Here is a 22,024-nt window from a genome sequence, read left to right as displayed (position 1 = left end):
GTGATTTGAAAATTATTGTTTTATCAAAAAGTTATTTAGGTGTAAAAAGAGATTTACATACACTTGTGTTTGTTCATTCCACACAGGCTCCGACTCTCTTGCCTAGGTTTGCTTCTCTGTGAACTCAAGGAAGTGATAACAAGTCTCCACCCCTCTGAATGTCAAACTGTGCTGGCAATAGAGTCCAGGGTCTGTTGTTGTGTCCTCCCCACTCCTGCGCTGCAGCTGGTCTCCTCTCTTAACTCCTCTCTCGCTTGTTTACTCTTATCTTGGCAGCAAAAATGGCCACAGCTGGTAAAGTGAGTATAATGTGACATGTGGAAACAAATATTTATCTAGTGTTTTTATTAGGGGTTTTGTTAATGTTAATATGTGCATTCATATTTCCTATGTCACATGATGTTTGGCAAATCTGTGTAAATGCACAAACACTGAAAACTGGTGCCACAGTATGCACAGTAATGAAACTAACATCACCAAGCAATCAGACTCATTGATATCATGTATGATAATTTATAATATGAGTAATAATCATTTGAGTGTGCTTCTCTATGGTGTGGATAAGTGTAATACCAAGTTGATATCTGCTCTGATCCACTATTAGAAGGGCATGTCAAAGCTTTCCTGTGCAGTATTTTTGCTGCATATCTGGTTACAGATATGTATCACATGTAACAGTTAAGTTATTAACCTTGAAATACCCTATTTTCTGTCTCTATCTCTGCCTCAGTGACTATCTCAAGTCCAGTTATGACTTGGCACACAGTTTGAAGCCATCCTCTGTGGAACTGTTGATACTGGCAAAGCTGAGGATAGTATGTTGGGTAGGGTAGTAACCCAAAAATAATGATAAAAATGAATAGAGCAAGCCCAAGACTGCATTACATTTCCATGGTGAATTAAAGAAATAATTATGAATTGCAAAAATACTCAAGAATTCAAGAGAATCAGTTGTTCAATTTTTCAAATCTGAACAACTGATTCACTCAGTTACATTAACTGTTGGGATAAAAATTATGTTTGTCAAATAGCCATTGTGTGGACTTCAACCTGTTGGTTTTCATGTTTGCCTTTACCAGGAGCAATTCTGTTAGAGTCAGTGAAGCCCTTTGCTGTTAACATAAGTTGTAAAGTAATAAATTCATAAAAAGAATGCGTGGTGGATGTGAAACCCATTTGTTTGCTTGATATAATACTGAATGGGCCTCTAGCTGAGTGTCTACCTTAAATTATAGCACAAAGACTGAAACACTATATCACTGTTTTTGCTAAAAAGCATGTTGCTTTTTACAGTAGATGGGAAAAGCTGTCAAGCTTTTTTGTAGGGTACCCTTCTTCAAATTGTTTAACAGTCCCCAGTAGTATTTGTCATACCTCATGCTGGGTAATTTCATGTGGTGTCACTGCCGTGTAGGTCATCAAGTGCAAGGCAGCAGTGGCCTGGGAGCCTAACAAGCCTTTGGTGATTGAGGAGATTGAGGTTGCTCCGCCCCAGGACGACGAGGTCCGCATCAAGGTGAGCAATGTGCGCTATCAGAACACACACATACAGACAGAGTTCCGGTTCAGATTATTTTATTGTTATGTACACAACAGTTATAGTGAAGCAGGGAATAAAACTGCTCTTACAGATACAAAGAAGTACACAGACATTTACATATCATGTAGTATCTTCGTAATGAGAACAGAAGTAATACATATGCTGAGATGTGAACAGCAGGTTGTAAGTAGGTGGTGCAGTAGGTTATATATGTACAGTACCAGTAAGTCCAGTGCAAGTCTGGCAGTAGTATCAAGTAGTAAAGTTTAAAGTGACACCCATGCATAGGGGGTGTGTTTGTGTGAGTAAAGTGTCATAGTGACTAGCCTGAGAGCTCAAGAATTTAGCAGTCTAATGGCCTGGATGGCCATGGATTACGCTGCCCCCGAGCCAGGTGGTGCAGGACCAGATGCTGCAGTACGTTCTGGCATGTCCCCAGCCAGTTTGTGGTTGGGATGATTAGGAGCTCTGATAATGCCGTTGGCCTTCTCCCTGTACTCCGGGGTGTAGATGTCCTCCATTGATGGCAGCTCCATCATGGTAATGTGCTGAGCAGTTTTTACCACCCTCTGTAATGCCTCATGGTTGAGGGCGGTGCAGTTGCCACACCAGGCGGTGATGCAGCTGGTCAGGATACTCTCAGTGGTGCAGTTGTAGAAATTGCAGAGTATCCTGTAGTCCATAGCTCCTAAGTCGCAAGAATGTGAACCCAGAGTTACCTGAAGCTGCTGATTCTGTCCAGCGTAGTCCCATTGATGGTGATAGGGGTGTGTCCATCTCCCTGTTGCTACTGGTAGTTCCCGATCAGCTCCTCTGTTTTGCTGACGCTGAGATGGAGGTTGTTGTCCTGGCATCAAGATGTCAGGACTCTGACCTACTCTTGGCTCTTGGTAGGCTGTCTCTTCACTGTTGGTGATCATGCCAATGACAAGTCATGTTGGCAGCAAACTGGTGGTGATGGTGTTGGACCTGTGGGTGGCCACGGTGTCATGATTGGACATGGAATACAGGGGAGGGCAGGGGCGGACTGGCCATCTGGAGGTTCTGGAGAATCACAGAACGGCCGGTACTCCAGGATGGCCGGCGGCCGCCACGCAGTCATCACCGTTTTTTTTTTTGTTTGTTTGTTTGTTTTTTTTCTACTGATAATCTACTGTTCCACGTCCAGTCCGCTAGGTGGCAGCCTTTAAATTGGATGCCAGCCGGCCCATAGATATCTATGAGCCGGCCGGCTGCCAATCAAATTGAAGAAGAAGGAAGCGCATACCGTATGTGCACCGGTTGTTGTGGGCTCGGCCGAGTCAAAGTCCAGGGCTGTTTTTCAGCCCCAGTCCACCCCTGGCGGAGGGCTGAGCACGCAACCTTGAGCAGTGCAAATGTTGAGAGTCAGGGTAAAGAAATGTGGTGATGCCTATCCTTATTGCCAGGGGTCTGCCCATCAGGAAGTTCAGGATCCAGTCACAAAGGGGAGTGTGGAGTCCTAGGTCTCTGAGATTTATGACAAGTTTGGAGGACACAATAGTACTGAATGCTAACCTTGTGAGAATGCTGTCAGTGAACAGCATTGAACAGCTCAGGTGTTCCTCTCCCAAGGGGGAGATGGCAGTGTAGAGGGCCTCTCCCACTCCCAATTACTTTGTCCCTGTATAGTTTCATTGCACTACAAGCACATATCTGGACTTCCTGTATTCATTCAAATTGTCCAAGTTTGTGTAGTTTGCATGTTACTGTTGTTATCATGAAACACATAGCACTCCATAGTGCTGAAGCAGTGACACAGGGCTGAGAACATCTGCCAGACCAATGCAGAATGATCTGCTTCAACTGTGTTTTATTGAAGCTTCTGCATGAAGGCAGGAAGGAGCAGAAGTAAGAAGTAATCTGATTTCCCCCAGGTTCTCGAACTCTGGCCATGAAGTTTTTTTTTTTCAATTCTGCCAAGGTTATCCAATGCATGGATGGTGCAGGTGTGTGGTGCAGTGTATACTGCTGTGAGAATGACAGATGTAAACTCATTCAGGAGATAACGAGGATGATGTCCAATCATAAGGTGCTCCAGGTTAGGAGAACAGACAGTAGAAATGATCTCCCCATCTGAGCACCACTGATTGTGGATTATAAGGCAGTAACTCCCCTGGTCTTCCTGAGTTGTAATGTCTTTTCCTAGCAGTCAATGTAGAGCCCTTCTGGAACAATGGCCAAGTCCAGGACCAAAGGGTCAAGGTAAGTCTCTGTCAGAACACTAAGCATGTTACAGTTCTTAGTGTCTTATTGAAGAGCCATGCCACTCCTGAGTTCATCCAATGTATTATCCAGTGACTTAACATTTACTCAACTAATACTCATAGAGCAGTGCCAGTCTGCAAGTGTCTCCAACCTGTTCAGGACCCTGGCCCATGACCCTCGTTACTTTGTCTCCTATGTGTTCTAGGTATAGCAACAAATAATCCAAGCCACTGATATTCCTTATTGTTTACTGATCATGGTGAGAAAGTGCTGTCCATTGATCAGATGTGCAGAAGTTGTTCTCTATCATATTGTATGATGGGGTCTCCTTGGTAAGCGCACATGCAGCCCCCCCTTGTGCTGTCTTTCCCACATATTCATGTGTTCACATGTGTTACTGCATTTGTTTTTATCACTCTTCTCTGTTACTACCAATTTGTGACAAAGTGAGGTTGCTGCAGAGTGTACCAATACAAAAAAGTTCTGCTTAGTGCAACTCATAAGGTCCATTTAGTGATACTGTATGTGAGATATTAACACCAAATAAAAGTGACAATATATTGTGAAAATTTTGCCAGTGCTGCTGAACCCACTGAGAGTGAACACCCTCATAAGCCTGTTCTATCAGTCATCTTTGTGTATTCATTGTTTGGTTTCTGTCTTCGGTGCAGATTGTGGCAACTGCGGTGTGTCACACAGACCTGTACCACCTTTTTGAGAGTATGCCTAAAGAAGGCTTCCCAGCAGTCCTCGGCCACGAGGCAGCTGGGATCGTAGAGAGCGTCGGGGCAGGAGTCACTGAATATCAGCCAGGTCAGTTTGGAATTGTACAAAATATCTGTGTGTTCAGCAGAGTTGGTATAACGCGTGACAAAGTACGCGTTAGAGTACTTTGATTACTTTTTGCAGTAACGAGTAACCTAACGCGTATGTTTGCTGTTTGAGTAATCAAATACTTAAGTACATTTTCAAACAAGACATCAGTTACTTCCGTTACTTTTAGAACGCTGGTCCTTCAGCTCCGAAACAGCAACGGCTGTCGTGTGGTTCTAATAATGGAGATAACGTTAAACCTATCAGTCTGAAAGAAGCCATGGAGCTTGTGGCTCGCTACGTGGTCGGAGAAATGCTGCCGTTGTCTATGGTGGAGTCTAAATAGGTGGAGTAGGACTTGCTGACAGACATATTTCAGACTCAGGACTTGCATTATGCCTGGTACACTCTACACGCTGGTACTCACCAATTATCCCTGGTCGTCTTTCACAGCGTGTGTGATGTCATCGAGTTATTCTTGTCCTGTTTTTACTTTACTATTATCTGAGTCACTGTCTGTTCATGTGCCAGCCGACATGTTGTTGTAGTCACCTAAAAGCGTCAGCAGATGGGTGATTCTCTGAATTCGGTGCACTTTGTGTCCCACAGGTTTACCTCAAAGATTTTCATATAAAGTAAACCACAAAATACATTTTAAAGCAAGAAATGGAAAGACCTATGTGTCTTTGCATTATAACACACAAACATATTTTTAAAAATTATGTTTTGAAAGATTTCATGGGTTGCTGAGGAGTAGAGGTCAGCCAAATATGCATATCCCCACTGACCAAAGTTACTTTTTCACTGAATATAAAACAAATAAAAATAGCCAGTAACCCCAAGTTTTTTCCGCTAATATAATCATTTGCCCGTCTACTTTAACTTAAATAAAAAAAATCTGAGAAAAATATATGAATTATTTATAAAATAGCACTATTTAATCATGTCCCCCAGTTTTGTTCAACACCGTAACAGCATACAAATTTCTCCCTTTTTAAAAATAATGATTCAGTACAACTTCCTCAGCACCCAGGAAGTGACATCACTCAAGTCTTTTCCAGCTCATACTGTAAAGAGCGGTAAGTGTTAGCATACTTTCTTACCTATATTTCATTGTTTTTATCGTCAAATTGACATCGTCAAGCTCAACCTTTCAACACTGTTACATGCATAAATGATATTTACTATTGTTTGGGAAAAAGCGAACAATAGTGTTGGAAAAATATATTAATTTCTTGTTTTCCTCATGCCATGTGGTGCTCCATACCCTAGCTAACGTGGACTTATGGCTAGTTTTAGCTAAAATCTTCAACCCCGTAACATTCAACCCCGTAACAAAAAACACTGTTATGGGGTTGAATCATTGTTACGGGGTTGAAGGTTGAACTGTTCTTAAGCCAGCCAGCCAGCCCCTTTTCTCTTAATCTTATTTCATGCTCATTATTTTCAGATATCAGATGGCTAAATCAAATGCAGAGAGGCAAAGAGAGTACAGGGCGAGAAGAAATGCAGATGCACAGAGAAGGGAAGAATACCTCAGGAAAGAGCGTGAGCGGTGGAAAAGAGATACAGAAGCAGGGAAAAAGAAATCCATCCATAACCTGAGCAAGAGAGCTCAAAGACATAAGTGGAAGGAGTGGCGGAAGGCTAAAGAAAGACAGAAATGGAAAGCTGAGACTGACAACAGTGGGCCTATCTCTCTAACCCCTCCACATAGTCCTGACAGTGAGATTCAAGATGCAGTGCAAGCCAGACCAGAGTCTTCACGGTGAGGGAAATATGTGGTTAGAGATAGTGCTTGGTTTTAATTATGATAGCTTGTTTAAAAGACGCTGCTATATACACATTTGTAGGAAGGGAGCCATGGTTTACTGTTTTTAGTAGTAAATTCAGACCCCCCCCCCCCCTTCCACTCACTCACTCACTCACTCACAAACAAACACATACAAAGCCATGGTGGTCAATTATTGCAAACTAACGATCCCCTTTCCATACATTGTATGGTTTCATCTTAGTCATTCAGCAGGCAAGAAAGCATCCAGAAAAGCAAGAGACACACTGCGCAAAGAAATAGAAGAACTAAAAAGGAAACTCAAACATCAGAAGAAGCAGAAAGAAAAATACAAGAAAAGACTCCAGCGAGCAACCATCGATAAAGACTCTCCCAGGTCCAAAGTCCGTCAACTGCTGAAGAATTGTACCGTGAACAGCAAGGTGAGGAAAACTTTACTGCACCATGAAGCCCTAATTTGTGATATTAGGATAAAGTACAAGAATGCCAGAAATGAAAAAGGAAAAAAAACTGTTGCTGAGGTTGTTGAGGGGAAGATAGTCAAGAAATACAGGCTGCAGAGGTGGTCTGAGAGAGCACTAGGCTTTTCAAAGAAACGCAGGACCTTGTGTGAGAATGAAGACCTGAGTAATAACACTGATACATCCCTGGAGAGCAAGGTGAAGACATTCTTCACAAGATGATGTGACTCAGATGACGACGGGCAAAAAGCAAACAGTAACAAAGAAGAAAATAAAAATGCAAAAACAATTCCTTGTAGACACGATGAAAAACCTTCACAGGAAGTTTCTGGCAGAAAACAATACTAGTCACATTTCCTGTGCCTCATTTTGCCGGCTGCAAACCTTTTGGGTTGTTCACCCCTCCTTTTCAGACCGCAACACCTGCTAGTGCAGGTTACATGAAAACCTGGGCTTTCTGGCTGACAAGCTTTGTCAGCTTAAGCTTATTGGAACATCAAATTTAGAGAGCCTCACCGAACTTGTCTGCTGTGACACTGGCAGCAAGGCCTGCATGTATGGAGAATGTGAAGGTTGCAAGAACAGAATCGTTCCCCTCTCAAGCTCATATAATGGTGCACAGAAGGTGACCTATATGCAGTGGGCCACAGAAGACAAAGCAAAATCAAATGGTGAAGAGAGCTCGGTCGCAAAAATAACAGTAAAGCAAACCATTGAGAGCAGTCAAGAGGAACTTGCAGAGAGGTTCCACACACACCTCACAAAGTTTAAGAGGCATCTCTTCAACATCAGGCAACAGTATGCCTACTACCGTGGACTGCGCAGCTGCATGGCCAATGATGAATGCCTTATTCACATTGACTTCTCTGAGAACTTTTCTTGTAAGTACAGCACTGAAATTCATTCAGTACATTTTGGATCATCCCACCAACAGGCCACACTTCACATAGGGGTCATCTATGTTGGTGGAACCCAAGAGCCAACCTGCTTTACCTCCATCTCACCATCCAAGCACAAGAGTCCAGCTGCCATATGGGAACATCTGAAACCTGCGCTGGACTATGTGCAGACCACACACCCAGAGGTGTCTGTCGTGCACTTTTTTAGTGATGGGCCCTGTACGCAGTACAGGCAGAAAGGAAACTTTTTTCTCTTCAAGGCAAGGCAAGGCAAGGCAATTTTATTTATATAGCACCATTCATACACAAGGCAATTCAATGTGCTTTACCAGAGAAATACATTAAAAACAATAGATCATTAAAAACAAGAGCTAAAAGCAAGAAAATAAATAGTTAAAAACAGTGCAGAAAATGCATTTAAAAAGCAAACATAAAGCAAAAGCAACAGCAGACAAATATAAAAACAATAGCTACAGATTATCCTAACAATAAGTTACATATCTAGTTCACTGGTAAGCTGCAGTAAATAGTAATGTTTTAAGCCCTGATTTAAATGAGTTGACAGTTTCAGCTGACCTCAGATATCCTGGAAGTTTGTTCCACAGGCGGGGAGCATAGAAACTAAAGGCTGCTTCACCTTGTTTGGTTTTGATCCTGGGAACACTGAGTAAACCTGTTCCAGATGATCTGAGGGGTCTGGATGCTTTATAACGTACAAGTATATCAGAGATGTATTTAGGCCCGAGACCATTTAGTGCTTTATAGACAAGTAACAAGATTTTAAAATCTATCCTTTGACACACAGGAAGCCAGTGCAGTGACTTAAGCACTGGTGTAATGTGCTCCACTCTCTTGGTGTTGGTGAGGACTCTGGCAGCAGCGTTCTGGACGAGCTGCAGTTGTCTGATTGATTTTTTACTCAGGCCTGTGAAGACACCGTTACAATAGTCCAACCTGCTGAAAATGAAAGCATGAACAAGTTTTTCTGTATCTTGTTTAGACAGAAATTCTTTTATTCTTGCTATGTTTTTAAGGTGGTAGTAGGCTGATTTAGTAATTGTCTTAATGTGACTATTGAAATTTAGGTCTGAGTCCAGAACTACAGCAAGATTTCTGGCTTGATTTGTAGGTTTTAGTGTCATGGCGTCAAGGTGAGCACTGACTATTGATCTTTGTTTTTTGGGGCCAAAAACAACTATCTCAGTTTTGTCTGTGTTTAGTTGTAGAAAATTCTGGCACATCCATGTATTGATTTCGTCAATGAACTCATTTAGCAGATGTAGGGGACTGTAGTCATCTGGTGACACTGTTATGTAAAGTTGTGTGTCATCTGCATAAGTATGGTAGGCGATGTTATGATATACCATAATCTGAGCAAGAGGGAGCATATAGATGTTGAACAGAAGAGGCCCAAGAATGGACCCTTGAGGAGCTCCACATGTAATTTTTGTTCACACAGATTCATAATTGCCAAGTGACACAAAGAAATCCCTGTCTTGTAAATAAGATTTAAACCAATTTAGCACGGTGCCTGAAAGTCCCACAAACTTTTCTAGTCTGTCGAGCAGTATCTTATGGTCGACTGTGTCGAATGTAGCACTGAGGTCCAGTAATACCAGAACCAAAATCTTTGATGCATCACTGCTCAGATGAATGTCATTTAAAACTTTTACAAGTGCAGTCTCAGTGCTGTGATGTCAATCAATCAATCAATTTTATTTATAAAGCCCAATATCACAAATCACAATTTGCCTCACAGGGCTTTACAGCATACGACATCCCTCTGTCCTTATGACCCTCGCAGCGGATAAGGAAAAACTCCCCAATAAGGAAAAACTCCTCAATGTGATGTGCTTGAAATCCAGACTGAAAGGCATCAAAGGAATTGTTTTGCTCCAAGGTGTTAAGTTGCTGAAAAACAACCTTTTCAATGATCTTTCCTAAAAATGGTAGGTTTGATATGGGCCTGTAGTTATTTATTACTGAGGCATCCAGATTAGGCTTTTTTAAGAGAGGTTTAATGACTGGAGAAAGGCCTGACTGAAGAGAACAGTTGACTATATGTAGTATATCTGATGCTATGCAGTTAAAAACATCTTTAAAAAAACTTAGGCAGAGTGTCAAGGCAGCAGGTAGTGGACCTAAGGTTTCTAACTATAAATTTTCTAAAATCTTGTCTGTGAAAAAAGAAGCAAAGTCATTGCATGCCTTGGTGGATAGCAGTTCAGGAGGGACTGACGCTGATGGGTTTGTCAGTCTGTCAACAACAGTAAATAAAGGCCGTGCATTGTTGTTATTTTTGTTGATAATCTCAGATCTCTCTTCAGTACAGAGCTTGACAAGAGAGGACTGAGAGGGACCTGGAATTTTTTCGAATCCAGTCACGGCAAAGGAGCACCAGATGGTGCTGATGCTGCCTTAAAGAGATCAGCAGACAACCTCATCAGCCATGGCCAGGACATCAACAATACTTAGGAGCCCTCTCCAAGACGGACACTTCAATCAAATTGTATTTTATCTAAGATGAAGCTGTTGAGCAGGCACTGCAAAGGATGCCATCCACCATTCCACCAGTCCCAGGAACCATGCAGATCCATCAGGTCATCACTCTTGCTCGAGGGGAGATAACATCACGAGATGTCAGCTGCATGTGCTCCACCTATGGAAAGCTTGAATGTGAGTGCTGGAATACAAATCATTGTCGCCAGCTACTGTGTCACAAGGGCAGAAACATATAAATTGGGATGACCCAGAGGTCATAGGGGAGTGGTGCATGCTCACTTATGATAAAGCATTGTATCCAGGACAAGCCCCAACCTCCGGGGGAGACGAGTGAGACCAATGCAGAAGTGCCAAAAACTGCAGTTCACTGACTGTCCACTTGAGGCTGGCTCCGGAAGTGAGTCAATTCCCATAGACCCCCATGTTAAAATGCCCAACTTTAGAACAGAAATAAACATGTTTACAGCCTGGTACAAAAAATGGTTTTGGTCTCTATAGTTAATTTCCCCTTTCATGACAAATGTTATTAAGGTTTGAAGTTGCGCATAATTAAGGGCGTGGTCACTTTGAGTGACAGGTCGCACCATCACGGGTGGCTAACTAGCCGCTGGCTCTGCTGTGCGGAGCTCGGCAGAGCTGAGGTCAGACTCGGCCCTCTGCTCGGCGTCATCTCAGCCAATTCGTGCCCATGTTCAAGGCATTGAACCTGTCCTCTCAGCCGTGTTTGTGCCTTTCGGATAATTTTTCAGGCAAATATTGGAGTAATATGGCTTGCTGTTCGATTAATTATACCAACAGACCGTCCAAGAAGTCTGTGCTCCAGGTTTTTCGGTAAGTGAAATTCGGAAATTCTAGTATTATTTTATTTATGTTTATAATTAGCGGGTATTGGTGTCTGCGGTCACTACGGTCACCACCTAGCTTGTCAGCAGCGTGTATCGGTGTCTGCGGTCACCACCTAGCTTGTCAGCTCATTATTATATTATTAAGCCTTTATTTAATACATGTAAAATCACGTTGATACTGGAGGTCTCATTTTCAAGTGCGACCTGTATCACAGCAGCAACATCCACATCAAGTTACAGAGCCACAGACAATACGATACAACACAAGCTTAGCTCGTTAACTAGCTAACCAGCCAGCTAACGGTTAGCCTTCGAGCAAGACGCCAGTCCGGGGATGCATCAAAGTCAGAGCCTGACAGAGAAGTGTTATGATTTAGGCATTTAGGAAGAGAATATTTTGAACAAAAGGCTGAGGCTGTGTGAGGTTTGAAAATGAAGGTCCACCACGTTAGTTAGCTAACGTGTTGCAATGTTAACGTTGTCATATGAGCAGTGTAACGTTAACGTAACATTAAGGCTATACTTGTGTAACGTTATGTAAATTTAAAAGTGGCGAACTGTGTGAAATTACAATAAGGTGTGTAACGTGATTAAAAAAACTAATGTGACATTTGACTGTCACATATAAAATATTAAGATTAGTGTATGATATAAGCCTGTAGGCATGTAGTTACACAACAATAGATAATGCACAGACAGAATATGAGGACTGTGATGGCCACCACCTATTTGTTTTGCTAAAATAAATTGATTATGATCTGTTAAACATTGAAGTAATTTAAGTTGTATTGCATGTAAAGTGCGTTTGCATGTAAAGGTGTCTGTGAAGTAGGTAACCTAACACATATATTACTTTTAATATCTATTTGTCTGTGTAAAGTTTTCCTCTAGGTGACCCAGAGAGACTGGACCAGTGGACACTCAACACGAGGAGACAGAACTGGACTCCGAACAAGACTTCCCGTCTGTGCAGTGAACACTTTGAGAGTCATCACTTCAGCACTGACTCCAGGATAAAGACACCTTTTTTTATACAGTACCTCACAAAGAGTCAAGAAACTTATTAGTTTAAAATGATGAATTATTGTCCATAATACATTTAAATGCATTACATAAATTACTAATTGTCATACATTACTAAGTACTCGATTAGGGCACAGCTTGCTCTGTACTATTCCTGATAAGGTGAAATTACTGACACACCAGTGCAGTTTAGTGTTCCCATGATGCAAAAGGCCAAATGAAGATTTTATCAATCAAGGAACATGACATGTATTTACCGACTTTAACATTTTAGTGCCTTTTATGCAAAGACCCTTTATCAAAGTGAGAATTACTACCTTTTTCTCCCACATACAGTCTGTGAAAAACCAATGGAAAAAATATTCTCATAACGAGACAGCCGAACATAGCATGATTCCACAGTGGCAGTGAGCTTTGAGAACAGTTCAGTTTCCTTTTGATAGCAACAATTATTTTAATGTGGATGAACTGCATACTGTACATTCATACTCCAGTTATCTTGATAGTACAGTTAAATTTAAAATCACATTCAAATATAAAGTCGAATATCTACAGAACTTAAACACAAAACTATTTTATGAATGACAGCCACTTACTCAGCAATAAGGCTGTAGTCAATGTTTTCTACCTGTGTTTTTAACCTGTCATCTTTATCTCATGTAGGACACTTGAGGAAAGTTACAACGCCTCGACCAATGTGATATTTACTCCACAGTAAAGAGGTTGTTTCACAAGAAATTAAGATTTTGCAAATTATGACACTGGGTCCTAATCCATAGGTTTTATAATTACTGTTATAAATCTTTTTATTTATTTATTTCATGTGTACTTTTTGTAACCTTTTAATAGTGATGATTTCATGAATGCAAACTTTGACTTAATTTTGTTAAACTGTTTGTGTAATGGTTATAACTTTTGCTATATAAAATGGATCAGACAAAATTTACTTTAGAGTAAAAGCACATTTTCTGAAAGCTGTCTTTCATCAGTTTCCTGTGATGATTGGAAATATAGTGGTGATTTAAACCATTAACCATTATCGTTATTAATGGCATCTTAATGTTTCTATTTATGTCTTAACATTTACCCAAGTTTGCATTTGTCTTAGCAGAATGTAAGATGAAAAAATGAAAAGCTGATGTTATGTGCTGGTTTTGTTTGGACATTTCTTTAAGACAAATGAAGAAAATTCACTGAGAAATGATTCTCCTTTTGTGAAAAACAAGGAAATATCTGCACACTGAATAGTTTTAAGTCCCGTAGGAGGTATTATTTATTTGTGACGTTGTGACATATGAGAAGGTTCTGTGGGTATTGCTCGGTATTGAGGTTTATGTAGTGAGGCTTAAAAAAACAACACATAATTGGCTGATTATCTTTCTGTTTGCCTCACTACAAAAAAGTCACAATACCTTTGCCTGAGGAAAACCCTCTCAGAGTTGGCAACATACCGAACAAGTGATACCTCCTTGGGGGCTTCAAAACTATTGTGTCCAGCTAATTCTTTGTTTTTCACTTTGAACCCTTTTATCCAGTCACATTCTTCTGTGTTAAAACTAGACTTCTATCAGAGCAGCAAACAAAGGTTACTCTCCAAAATCTTCTCAGGCTCTGCTGCTGGGTGTAAGGTGCTTAGTTATCTTCAAGTACAAAGTTAAAATAATCAGGCCCACACAGAAATGGACTGCTTAATTTTTTGTCAGTGACAATGTTAAACATTAATGCTTAATGTTTTATCTGTAGTGTATGATTTGTTTGCCCTTTCAACTGACAGTCAGATTCGATTGTGAAATACAACATTCAGTCAGTAACAAAGACAAAAGGAGTGCAAATATAAATAGAATTTATTGAAATTTTAAACAAGTTATAGATGAATATCAAAAACTCAACATTAGCCTTGACAGCCTGGGCTATGATCAGGCCTAACAAAATGTGTCCTAAAGGCCAAATTCAAAAGCAGTGACACTGCCAACTGTAAGCAGTTCACTGCGTTTGGAGGTGGTCTTTAAGACAATTAACTAATTTACTTAAAAACATATAATTTCTAACTGTAAACACACATTTCCTGGCCTTATCAGTCTTTGCTGGATTACCACCAGCCTCCCACCTGCACCTTTGGGTCAATGAAGAAAATACTATCTTAATGCCAGGATACTGGAGGTGAAGCTGGTGCAGGTCCTCCTTCATCATGCTGACCAGCTTCTTGACACTGCTGACCTTCCCCATGTCATTGCCGCCATAGTGGATGAAGAGGACATCTGGTGCTGCTCTTCCTCACAGGGAGTGGGAAAAGAAGGAAAAAAGGCCTCTCCACTGCAGTCCACCCCAGCCAAACCAGCAGACACGGACGCCCGGCATACTGAGGGTGCTTCCCAAGGTCTCTGCAGCTCTCTGGACACCACGCCGGACATAGCTGTCACCAGTGCTCCACACTGTGCATATGAAAGTAAAATGAGTGTAATAAAAAATTAGCGTTATATATTTAAAAAAAAAAGTTGAAGCCTTTTTTTTTTAAGATAACAGCTGAATCATTGTTTCAAGGTTTGTTGTACAACGTTAGTTTCAGCTAAACTCAACTTACCTCAAGTTTCGTGAGGGAGCTGGCAGGGCTAGCCAAAGTAGCGTAGCTTCTTAGCCTAGCTTGTTAGCCTTAGCTAACTTAGCAGCGCCGAGCGAGGTGGGCGTGTTTAAGCAACCAGGCTTCCTTCGGCCCGCCTCTTTGCCCATTTTTGATTGTCCGGGAGCTGGGCGGAGTCAGGCACTGCCAAGATGGCGACGTCCAGAGCGGAGTATTTTGAGCTTCAAATCCACTCTTCTGAAACGGATGGATGACGTCACAGCGACTACGTCCATTATTTTATACAGTTTATGATCCAGGAATGATCCTTGCCACAGATGAAACCGACGTTCAAGTCAAATGTATGCACCATGCCAGAATAGCTAAAAACAGGTTCTTTTGGCCTCTACAAGAGGATTTACTGTAGTATCCATTTGATGATGTGTTTGAGCTCATCCCGCCTCCTCATCCCGTGACAGGACATGATTCACGTCACATGCAAATTCAGAAAGAGATCTGGGACAGACTGTCTGACTAAAGGATGAAGAGAACCATAAATAGCAAGAACAACAGATCAGGTAAGAAAAGAGACCATCCACCTTCACGCCACTGGAAATGAAGATTGAGCATTAAGATGTAACCATAAACTGGGGGGGGTAAATTCCCAGATTTTAGAGCAGACAGCAATGTACTTTTTTTTTTACTGCTGATACTGCAGATTTTATGTTACCTGATGTTAATGTTGTTAATGAAATAATTTTACCTGATGTTAATGATGTTAATGAAATAGTTTTACCTGGTGTTAATGAAATAGTTTTACCTGATGTTAATGATGTTAATAAAATAGTTTTACCTGATGTTAATGATGTCAATGAAATAGTTTTACCTGGTGTTAATGAAATAGTTTTACCTGATGTTAATGATGTTAATAAAATAGTTTTACCTGGTGTTAATGAAATAGTTTTACCTGATGTTAATGAAATAGTTTTACCTGATGTTAATGATGTTAATAAAATAGTTTTACCTGGTGTTAATGAAATAGTTTTACCTGATGTTAATGATGTCAATGAAATAGTTTTACCTGGTGTTAATGAAATAGTTTTACCTGATGTTAATGAAATAGTTTTACCTGATGTTAATGAAATAGTTTTACCTGGTGTTAATGAAATAGTTTTACCTGATGTTAATGAAATAGTTTTACCTGGTGTTAATGAAATAGTTTTACCTGATGTTAATGAAATAGTTTTACCTGATGTTAATGATGTTAATGAAATAGTTTTACCTGGTGTTAATGGAATAGTTTTACCTGATGTTAATGGAATAGTTATACTTGATGTTAATGATGTTAATGGAATAGTTTTACCTGGTGTTAATGAAATAGTTTTACCTGATGTTAATGAAATAGTTTTACCTGATGTTAATGATGTTAATGAAATAGTTTTACCTGATGTTAATGAAATAGTTTTACCTGATGTTAATGATGTTAATGAAATAGTTTTACCTGGTGTTAATGGAATAGTTTTACCTGCTGTTAATGGAATAGTTTTACCTGATGTTAATGTTTTGAATGAAATAGTTTTACCTGATATGTTTCTTTCTTCTTGTTTGTTTTAATGAATTAATTAAAGTCAATTTCAATTTGATTAAATGTTGTGTCATTCATTCAGCCCTGTTACAGTGCATTCAACCCTGTTACAGTGTGTTCAACCCTGTTACTTGATACATTTTCATACATTTTTTGATAATAATGACAAATATTAGATAAGTGTTTGTTGGACTGTATGCAGAGTTTAGAAGACAAGTAGAAAATATATGAAAGCCTAATCTAATGTTTATGTTCAAGTATATTTTCATGATTTATGAAGACCACTTATACATTAAGTTGCCATATCCTACTTGACAGTCAAATTATTATTATTTAGAATCAAATAAAATATACTTATAATAAGTTATTTTACACAAGGGACAGGTGACAAGACACTGCAAGAATTAGTTTGAATATGTTTTAGAATTATATTCACACAGGAATCAAATTGTCCCGTTACGGGGTTGAATTTAAAACAATCTAACTGACAAAGAAATTCCTAATAATGTTTGGGATTTCATGCCTAAGGTGGGAAAACATATTTTCTCAGAGGTTCAAATACTCCTTCATCAGATGCAATGTTCAGAAACACAATTATTTGTGGTATTTTTTTCATTAACCAGAGAACCCAATGTGCACCGAATTCAGAGAATCACCCAAATGGCAGGAGCTACATTTGAAGCGCCACACGTAAACTGTCAAGCTACTGTATCTTCCACAGGAAGTTCTGACAAATGTTTCAGAATAAAAGCCTATTTAGAAAATGGAGCGATTCTCTCAGCCGAGGTTATAAGGGGCTTTTAATTTGAAACAAATGTTTAGTTTGAAATGACGGTGCGATGTGTTAACTTTATAAAGACAACGGAGCGGATAAAAAGTAAATATATAAACACACAGAGGGATTAATAAATAACGGACCGTCTATAATGTAGTCTGTTTCAAATGAAGCTGGGAGCCTCTGCAGTTGTGGTGAGTAAAAGCCCCGCCGCTATTTGTTAATGTTATTACTTTATGTCCGACCGTGAGGATGTACCATTGTTTGCTAGCTTGATGCTAATGACAGTAACGTTAACTCAGCGGGTTGACAAAGTGCCTCTGCTGTTTCACACCATCATTTCCCCCTTTTACTCTGTGTGGTAACATCCCTTAGAGGAAATATTAAACATGCTGGGGTGTTGTTGTCATACAGTTGTCTATGGCAGCAGATCGTTGTGTGTTTCTACTGGTCAAAGTGACGGCTGTGATGGGAGAATTGGATCTCAGTGAAGGGCAAGTGGTCCATAACTTTAATTTTGGAGACAAAAAATGTAGGCTTAGTGCCCTGTGGTCCATTGCCCAATAGGAAATGTAGAATACTCAAAAGTACTTTAAAAGTGCTTGAGTTACTTTTCTCAGGGAGTAACGTTGGAAGTACTTTTAAAGTAATTGAGTTACTTTACTCAGGGAGTAACGCAGTAAAGTAACTGGTTACTTTTTTAGAGAGTAACGCAGTAACGTACTTTGATTACTTTTAAAGTAACCCTTACCCAACACTGGTGTTCAGTATGGAACTGGCCTGACTGTCCAAAGTTCAGAAATACTGTGACCAATATGGCCATCACGTTTTATTGGAAATTCTTTTTTCTTTTGCTTTTTAAAACACTCACAGCCCTAGTGACCAAAACCTGTAGAGCACACTATCCTAAAAGTTCTTAATTTTATTAATTAATTTTTAATTTTTTGTAAGTGGAAGTGTATGAGGGATACAGACTGAGGCCTATCTGTGCCATTCAGCCAATATTTGTATTTACACCATTATAAAAATTGGACTAGGACTAATGTGAATGTCACAGGACAACATTGTTTTTATCTTTCAGGAGACAAGGTTATCCCTCTATTCATCGGCCAGTGTAGAGAATGTCGCTTCTGTAAGAGTTCAAAGACCAACCAGTGTGACAAAGGATGGTGAGCTATCCTCCCTACCACTCCATTTTCTCTTAATTTTCAATTTTTATTTTCATTCCTGCTTGGGTATGTTGATGCATTCATAGACAGAAACATTTCATTCAACACATGTAGTAACATTAGGTGCTGCCGGACATATAGTTTAGATCTTTCCTTGTTTTTATTTTTATTTATTTTTTTTTTTTTTTATCAGTTGTAAGTATTTGGTGAACACTCTAATATGAAAAGAGCAGTACTCAAAATTTGTTTCAGATTATTTACATCAAAAGATTATCTTTTCAGGTTGCCTCCCCCAGACAGGTTTACCTGTAAGGGGAAGAAGTTGCTGCAGTTTGTGGGGACCAGTACCTTCTCTGAGTACACTGTGGTTAACCAGATGGCTGTGGCTAAGATTGACCCCACTGCTCCACTAGATAAAGTCTGTCTCATCGGCTGTGGGATCTGCACAGGATATGGAGCAGCGGTTAATACTGCTAAGGTGTGTATGTTTGACTGTTGCAGATTGCTTACAACATTACTTTAGATTGAAACAACAGAATGAGAAATTCTGTGTTAAGGGCCTATTTTTATGACATTAAAAATTTTTGTATTAGAATTCCTGCTCACATTGGAAAGCATCTGAAAGATTAAGCACTCACCATGGGACTTAAAACCTTTTCATTATTTCTTTTTGGAGCCTTAACAAGTCTCACCTGAAGAGCCATGTTGACCAAAGTGTTTTACTTTAGGTGGAACCGGGCTCAACATGTGCTGTGTTCGGCCTGGGAGCTGTGGGTTTGGCTGCAGTCATGGGCTGCAAGGCTGCAGGAGCTAAGAGGATCATCGCTGTTGACATCAATCCAGAGAAGTATGAGAAGGCCAAGGTGTTTGGTGCAACTGACTTTGTGAACCCCAAGGATCATAGTAAACCCATCAGTGAAGTGCTGTCTGAGATGACTGATGGAGGAGTGGACTACTCTCTGGAATGTGTTGGGAATGTGGAAGTCATGGTAGGGATTCTAGATTTTACATGGTTCAAGAATACATTAAGAGATGTTAATTAACTATTAAAATAATAACCTTTATTCTGAACAAAGACAAGTGAAGTTCCAGTGGCAGGTACTGGAGAAGAGCTTTGTGTCATTCATTAAGTTACTTGGCAGCTTCTCCTCAGCTAGTCCAGAGATTTGGGCTAGCACTCTGACTTTGTGCTGTTTCTCCATCTAGCGCAGTGCCTTGGAGTCTTGTGTGAAAGGTTGGGGTGTCAGCGTCATTGTTGGCTGGACAGAATTAGAAGACTTTTCTGCCCAACCCGTTCAGCTCATTGCTGGACGCACATGGAAGGGCTCTGTGTTTGGAGGTGAGACAAATATGACCATCACCACTGACTTATTAATCTCTGGTAACTAAATGGCTGTGGGGTTATGTTCCACAATTACAGACTTCCACAGAATTCCACACTAGCTAGCTGTATTTGACTTTATGTTCTTATTATATTCTTCTTATTTCGTGGCTTAGGCTTTAAGGGTCGGGTTGCCGTGCCTCAGATGGTTAAAGACTACCTGGACAAGAAGGTGATGGTAGATGAGTTCATCACTCACAACATGACTTTGGACCAGGTCAATGATGCCATTGAACTGATGAAACATGGCAAATGGTATGTTTATACGACTATACTTTTCTACCATTCAGTGACAGCACAGATAAATGAATCTGCTCATTTCTCTTTTTACTTGTTCCACAGCATCCGGACAGTCCTGACGGTTTCTCCGCAATAAGACCACTGTGTTGTTTTCAGTGATCCCAAAGTAATCAAATAATTTACCACTTAGTCCATGATCTCAGGCCAGAACTTTCACCAAAAGGTACCACCCAAGGTAGCAAACTCTAGTTCTTCAAATTTGGCACAAAGGTCTACTTGAATTTTACAATGAACTGATTAGAGTTGGGTGGTCAAATATCAAGGTCACTTCTACCTTGTCTGTCTTATTATTGTGAACTCAACATCTCAAGAATGCCATAAAGGAATTTCCCTTAAATTTGGCAAAAACATCCACTTGGACTCCAGGATGCACTCATTAGATTTCGATGTTTGAAGGTCAAAGGTCAAAGTCACTGTGACCACACAAGACATGGTTTTAGTTATAAACTAGAATTATGTATGGCTTCTGTAGATCTTGATGGCTCAAACAATACTAAGAGTCATAGCCTCTCATGTCCCTGAGTTGCCTCAGATACTGACTTCTGTTTTCTGAAGTGAGATCGTATCTGGTGACTGCTCCAGTTGTCAGGCTAAAACCCTTTGTTCCTGCATCAGTCTGGGTGTCCCTGCTTACAGTCTCCTCAATTGTTTGGTCTAGTTTCTAATGAGATTGTTTGTGCTCAGCTGGACAGAAAAAACACCCTCAACAAAGTGTACATGAGCACCAGGCTGATCAACCTCCAGGCAGGACATTTGAGCATGGTAGTATGTGAGATCTCTGGTATAGTTAAGTTTTTCATAAGCAAAACCCCACAGACTGATGTCTCTCCTTACTGCAAGACGCTTTTATAAGGAAAAGAAGTATCATTGTGTTTTTGTTGCCTTATAATGAGCCCTTTGAAAGGAGCAGGTCCTCTTCCATGGAGCCCACCATGTTGCACCACCTCTAGCCCAGAGCGGATCAGCTCAAAGCCTGTTTATATTCTTTGTATGAATATAAATGTTATAGTCTATGTATGTGTACTTTTGTTTGATTCAAACTAAATTGCTGCACATATTGTACATAAGCTCTTACTATAGACTGTGAGCAAACCGCTTGTGCAGATACTGCAGGGCAATAATTGCAAAAACCATTATTGTCCCCCAAAAATTAGTAAAGCCACTAATTTGAAATGGCTGTCAAGTTTCAAAGTTGTATATGGACCCAACAAATAAACTAGTTGCAAAGAGATTTTACCACCTCAGATGGTGCCAAAAATTTGACCTGGCCCATGACCTAACAGTAGTATACAAATACTCAAATTATGCCCACTATGAATACCTGACCTTAAACACTCAACACAAAATCAAGTCAAATCCAATCAAGTTGATTTATATAGCACATTTAAAAACAACAGCAATTGACCAAAGTGCTGTACAAAATAAAAGAAGTACGCGCAAATAAATAGCAATATAAAATGTACACAAAGATAAAACAGAATAAAACTGGTGAGAACAATTACGTACGTAAAAAAAATTCTAAAATACTAAGATATTAAAACCACTACAAACAACCAAAAGCCAAAAGAGGCTATACTAAAGCTTTGCAGCAGCTACCGCAAAGGCACGATCTCCCTTACCCACCAGCCTCAATCATGGGACAGTAAAAGACATTGTTTGGGGGATCTAAGAATTCTGGAGTTGGAGTAGGGGCAGAGAAGTTCAGCTATATACTGGGGTGCCAGCCCATGTATGGCTTTAAAAACAAATAAAAGAACCTTAAAATCAATCCTGTATTTGATAGGTAGCCAGTGTAGCGGATTATGTGTAGATTGTGAGAATCATCTGCAGTGTTTAGTAAGGAAAAGCTAAACATGTCAGGTATATATATGTCACAATAAATGGTCTTAACAAATGGGGTCTGTGGCTTTCTTCTTTGTGTATGTCACTGGAATGGCATGTTAGTGTGAAAACTCATGTTGCAAAATCCTGTATTGCATTGTGTTCATTGTTCTTCTTAGCTAGTCTTAGGTCACATTCACACAGACCAGTTAAGTTATATCAATGTTTGCTTAACATGCCAGGCAGCTTTAAAATTATCATTCCAATATAAGTCCAACTGTGAAATTGCATTTTTTTGGTCTACTACAGCATACATATCTGCTCTGTAAATTACT

General features: G+C 40.0%; 1 protein-coding gene and 1 long non-coding RNA gene across 2 annotated transcripts; one reads left to right on the top strand and one right to left on the bottom strand.

Moving 5' to 3' along the window:
* Positions 1-144: 144 nt before the first annotated feature.
* Positions 145-21,762, top strand: LOC117266986 (alcohol dehydrogenase 1-like). Its single transcript, XM_033642513.2, has 9 exons — positions 145-299; positions 1,415-1,516; positions 4,438-4,579; positions 18,100-18,187; positions 18,470-18,665; positions 18,916-19,176; positions 19,394-19,526; positions 19,685-19,823; positions 19,911-21,762. The coding sequence occupies exons 1-9, from the start codon at positions 282-284 to the stop codon at positions 19,942-19,944; spliced, it is 1,113 nt and encodes a 370-aa protein (XP_033498404.2). The 5' UTR covers positions 145-281; the 3' UTR covers positions 19,945-21,762.
* LOC144466933 (uncharacterized) lies at positions 13,928-15,169 on the bottom strand. Its single transcript, XR_013493327.1, has 2 exons — positions 14,683-15,169; positions 13,928-14,533 (listed from the first exon to the last, which is right to left on the bottom strand). It is a non-coding gene; the product is annotated as an uncharacterized LOC144466933 (long non-coding RNA).
* Positions 21,763-22,024: the final 262 nt, after the last annotated feature.

This window comes from Epinephelus lanceolatus, chromosome 15 (assembly GCF_041903045.1).
Source record: "Epinephelus lanceolatus isolate andai-2023 chromosome 15, ASM4190304v1, whole genome shotgun sequence".
Classification (NCBI taxonomy): Eukaryota; Metazoa; Chordata; class Actinopteri; order Perciformes; family Serranidae; genus Epinephelus; species Epinephelus lanceolatus.
Note: the sequence above shows the minus strand (reverse complement) of the source record. Positions and strands in the feature narration are given on the sequence as shown.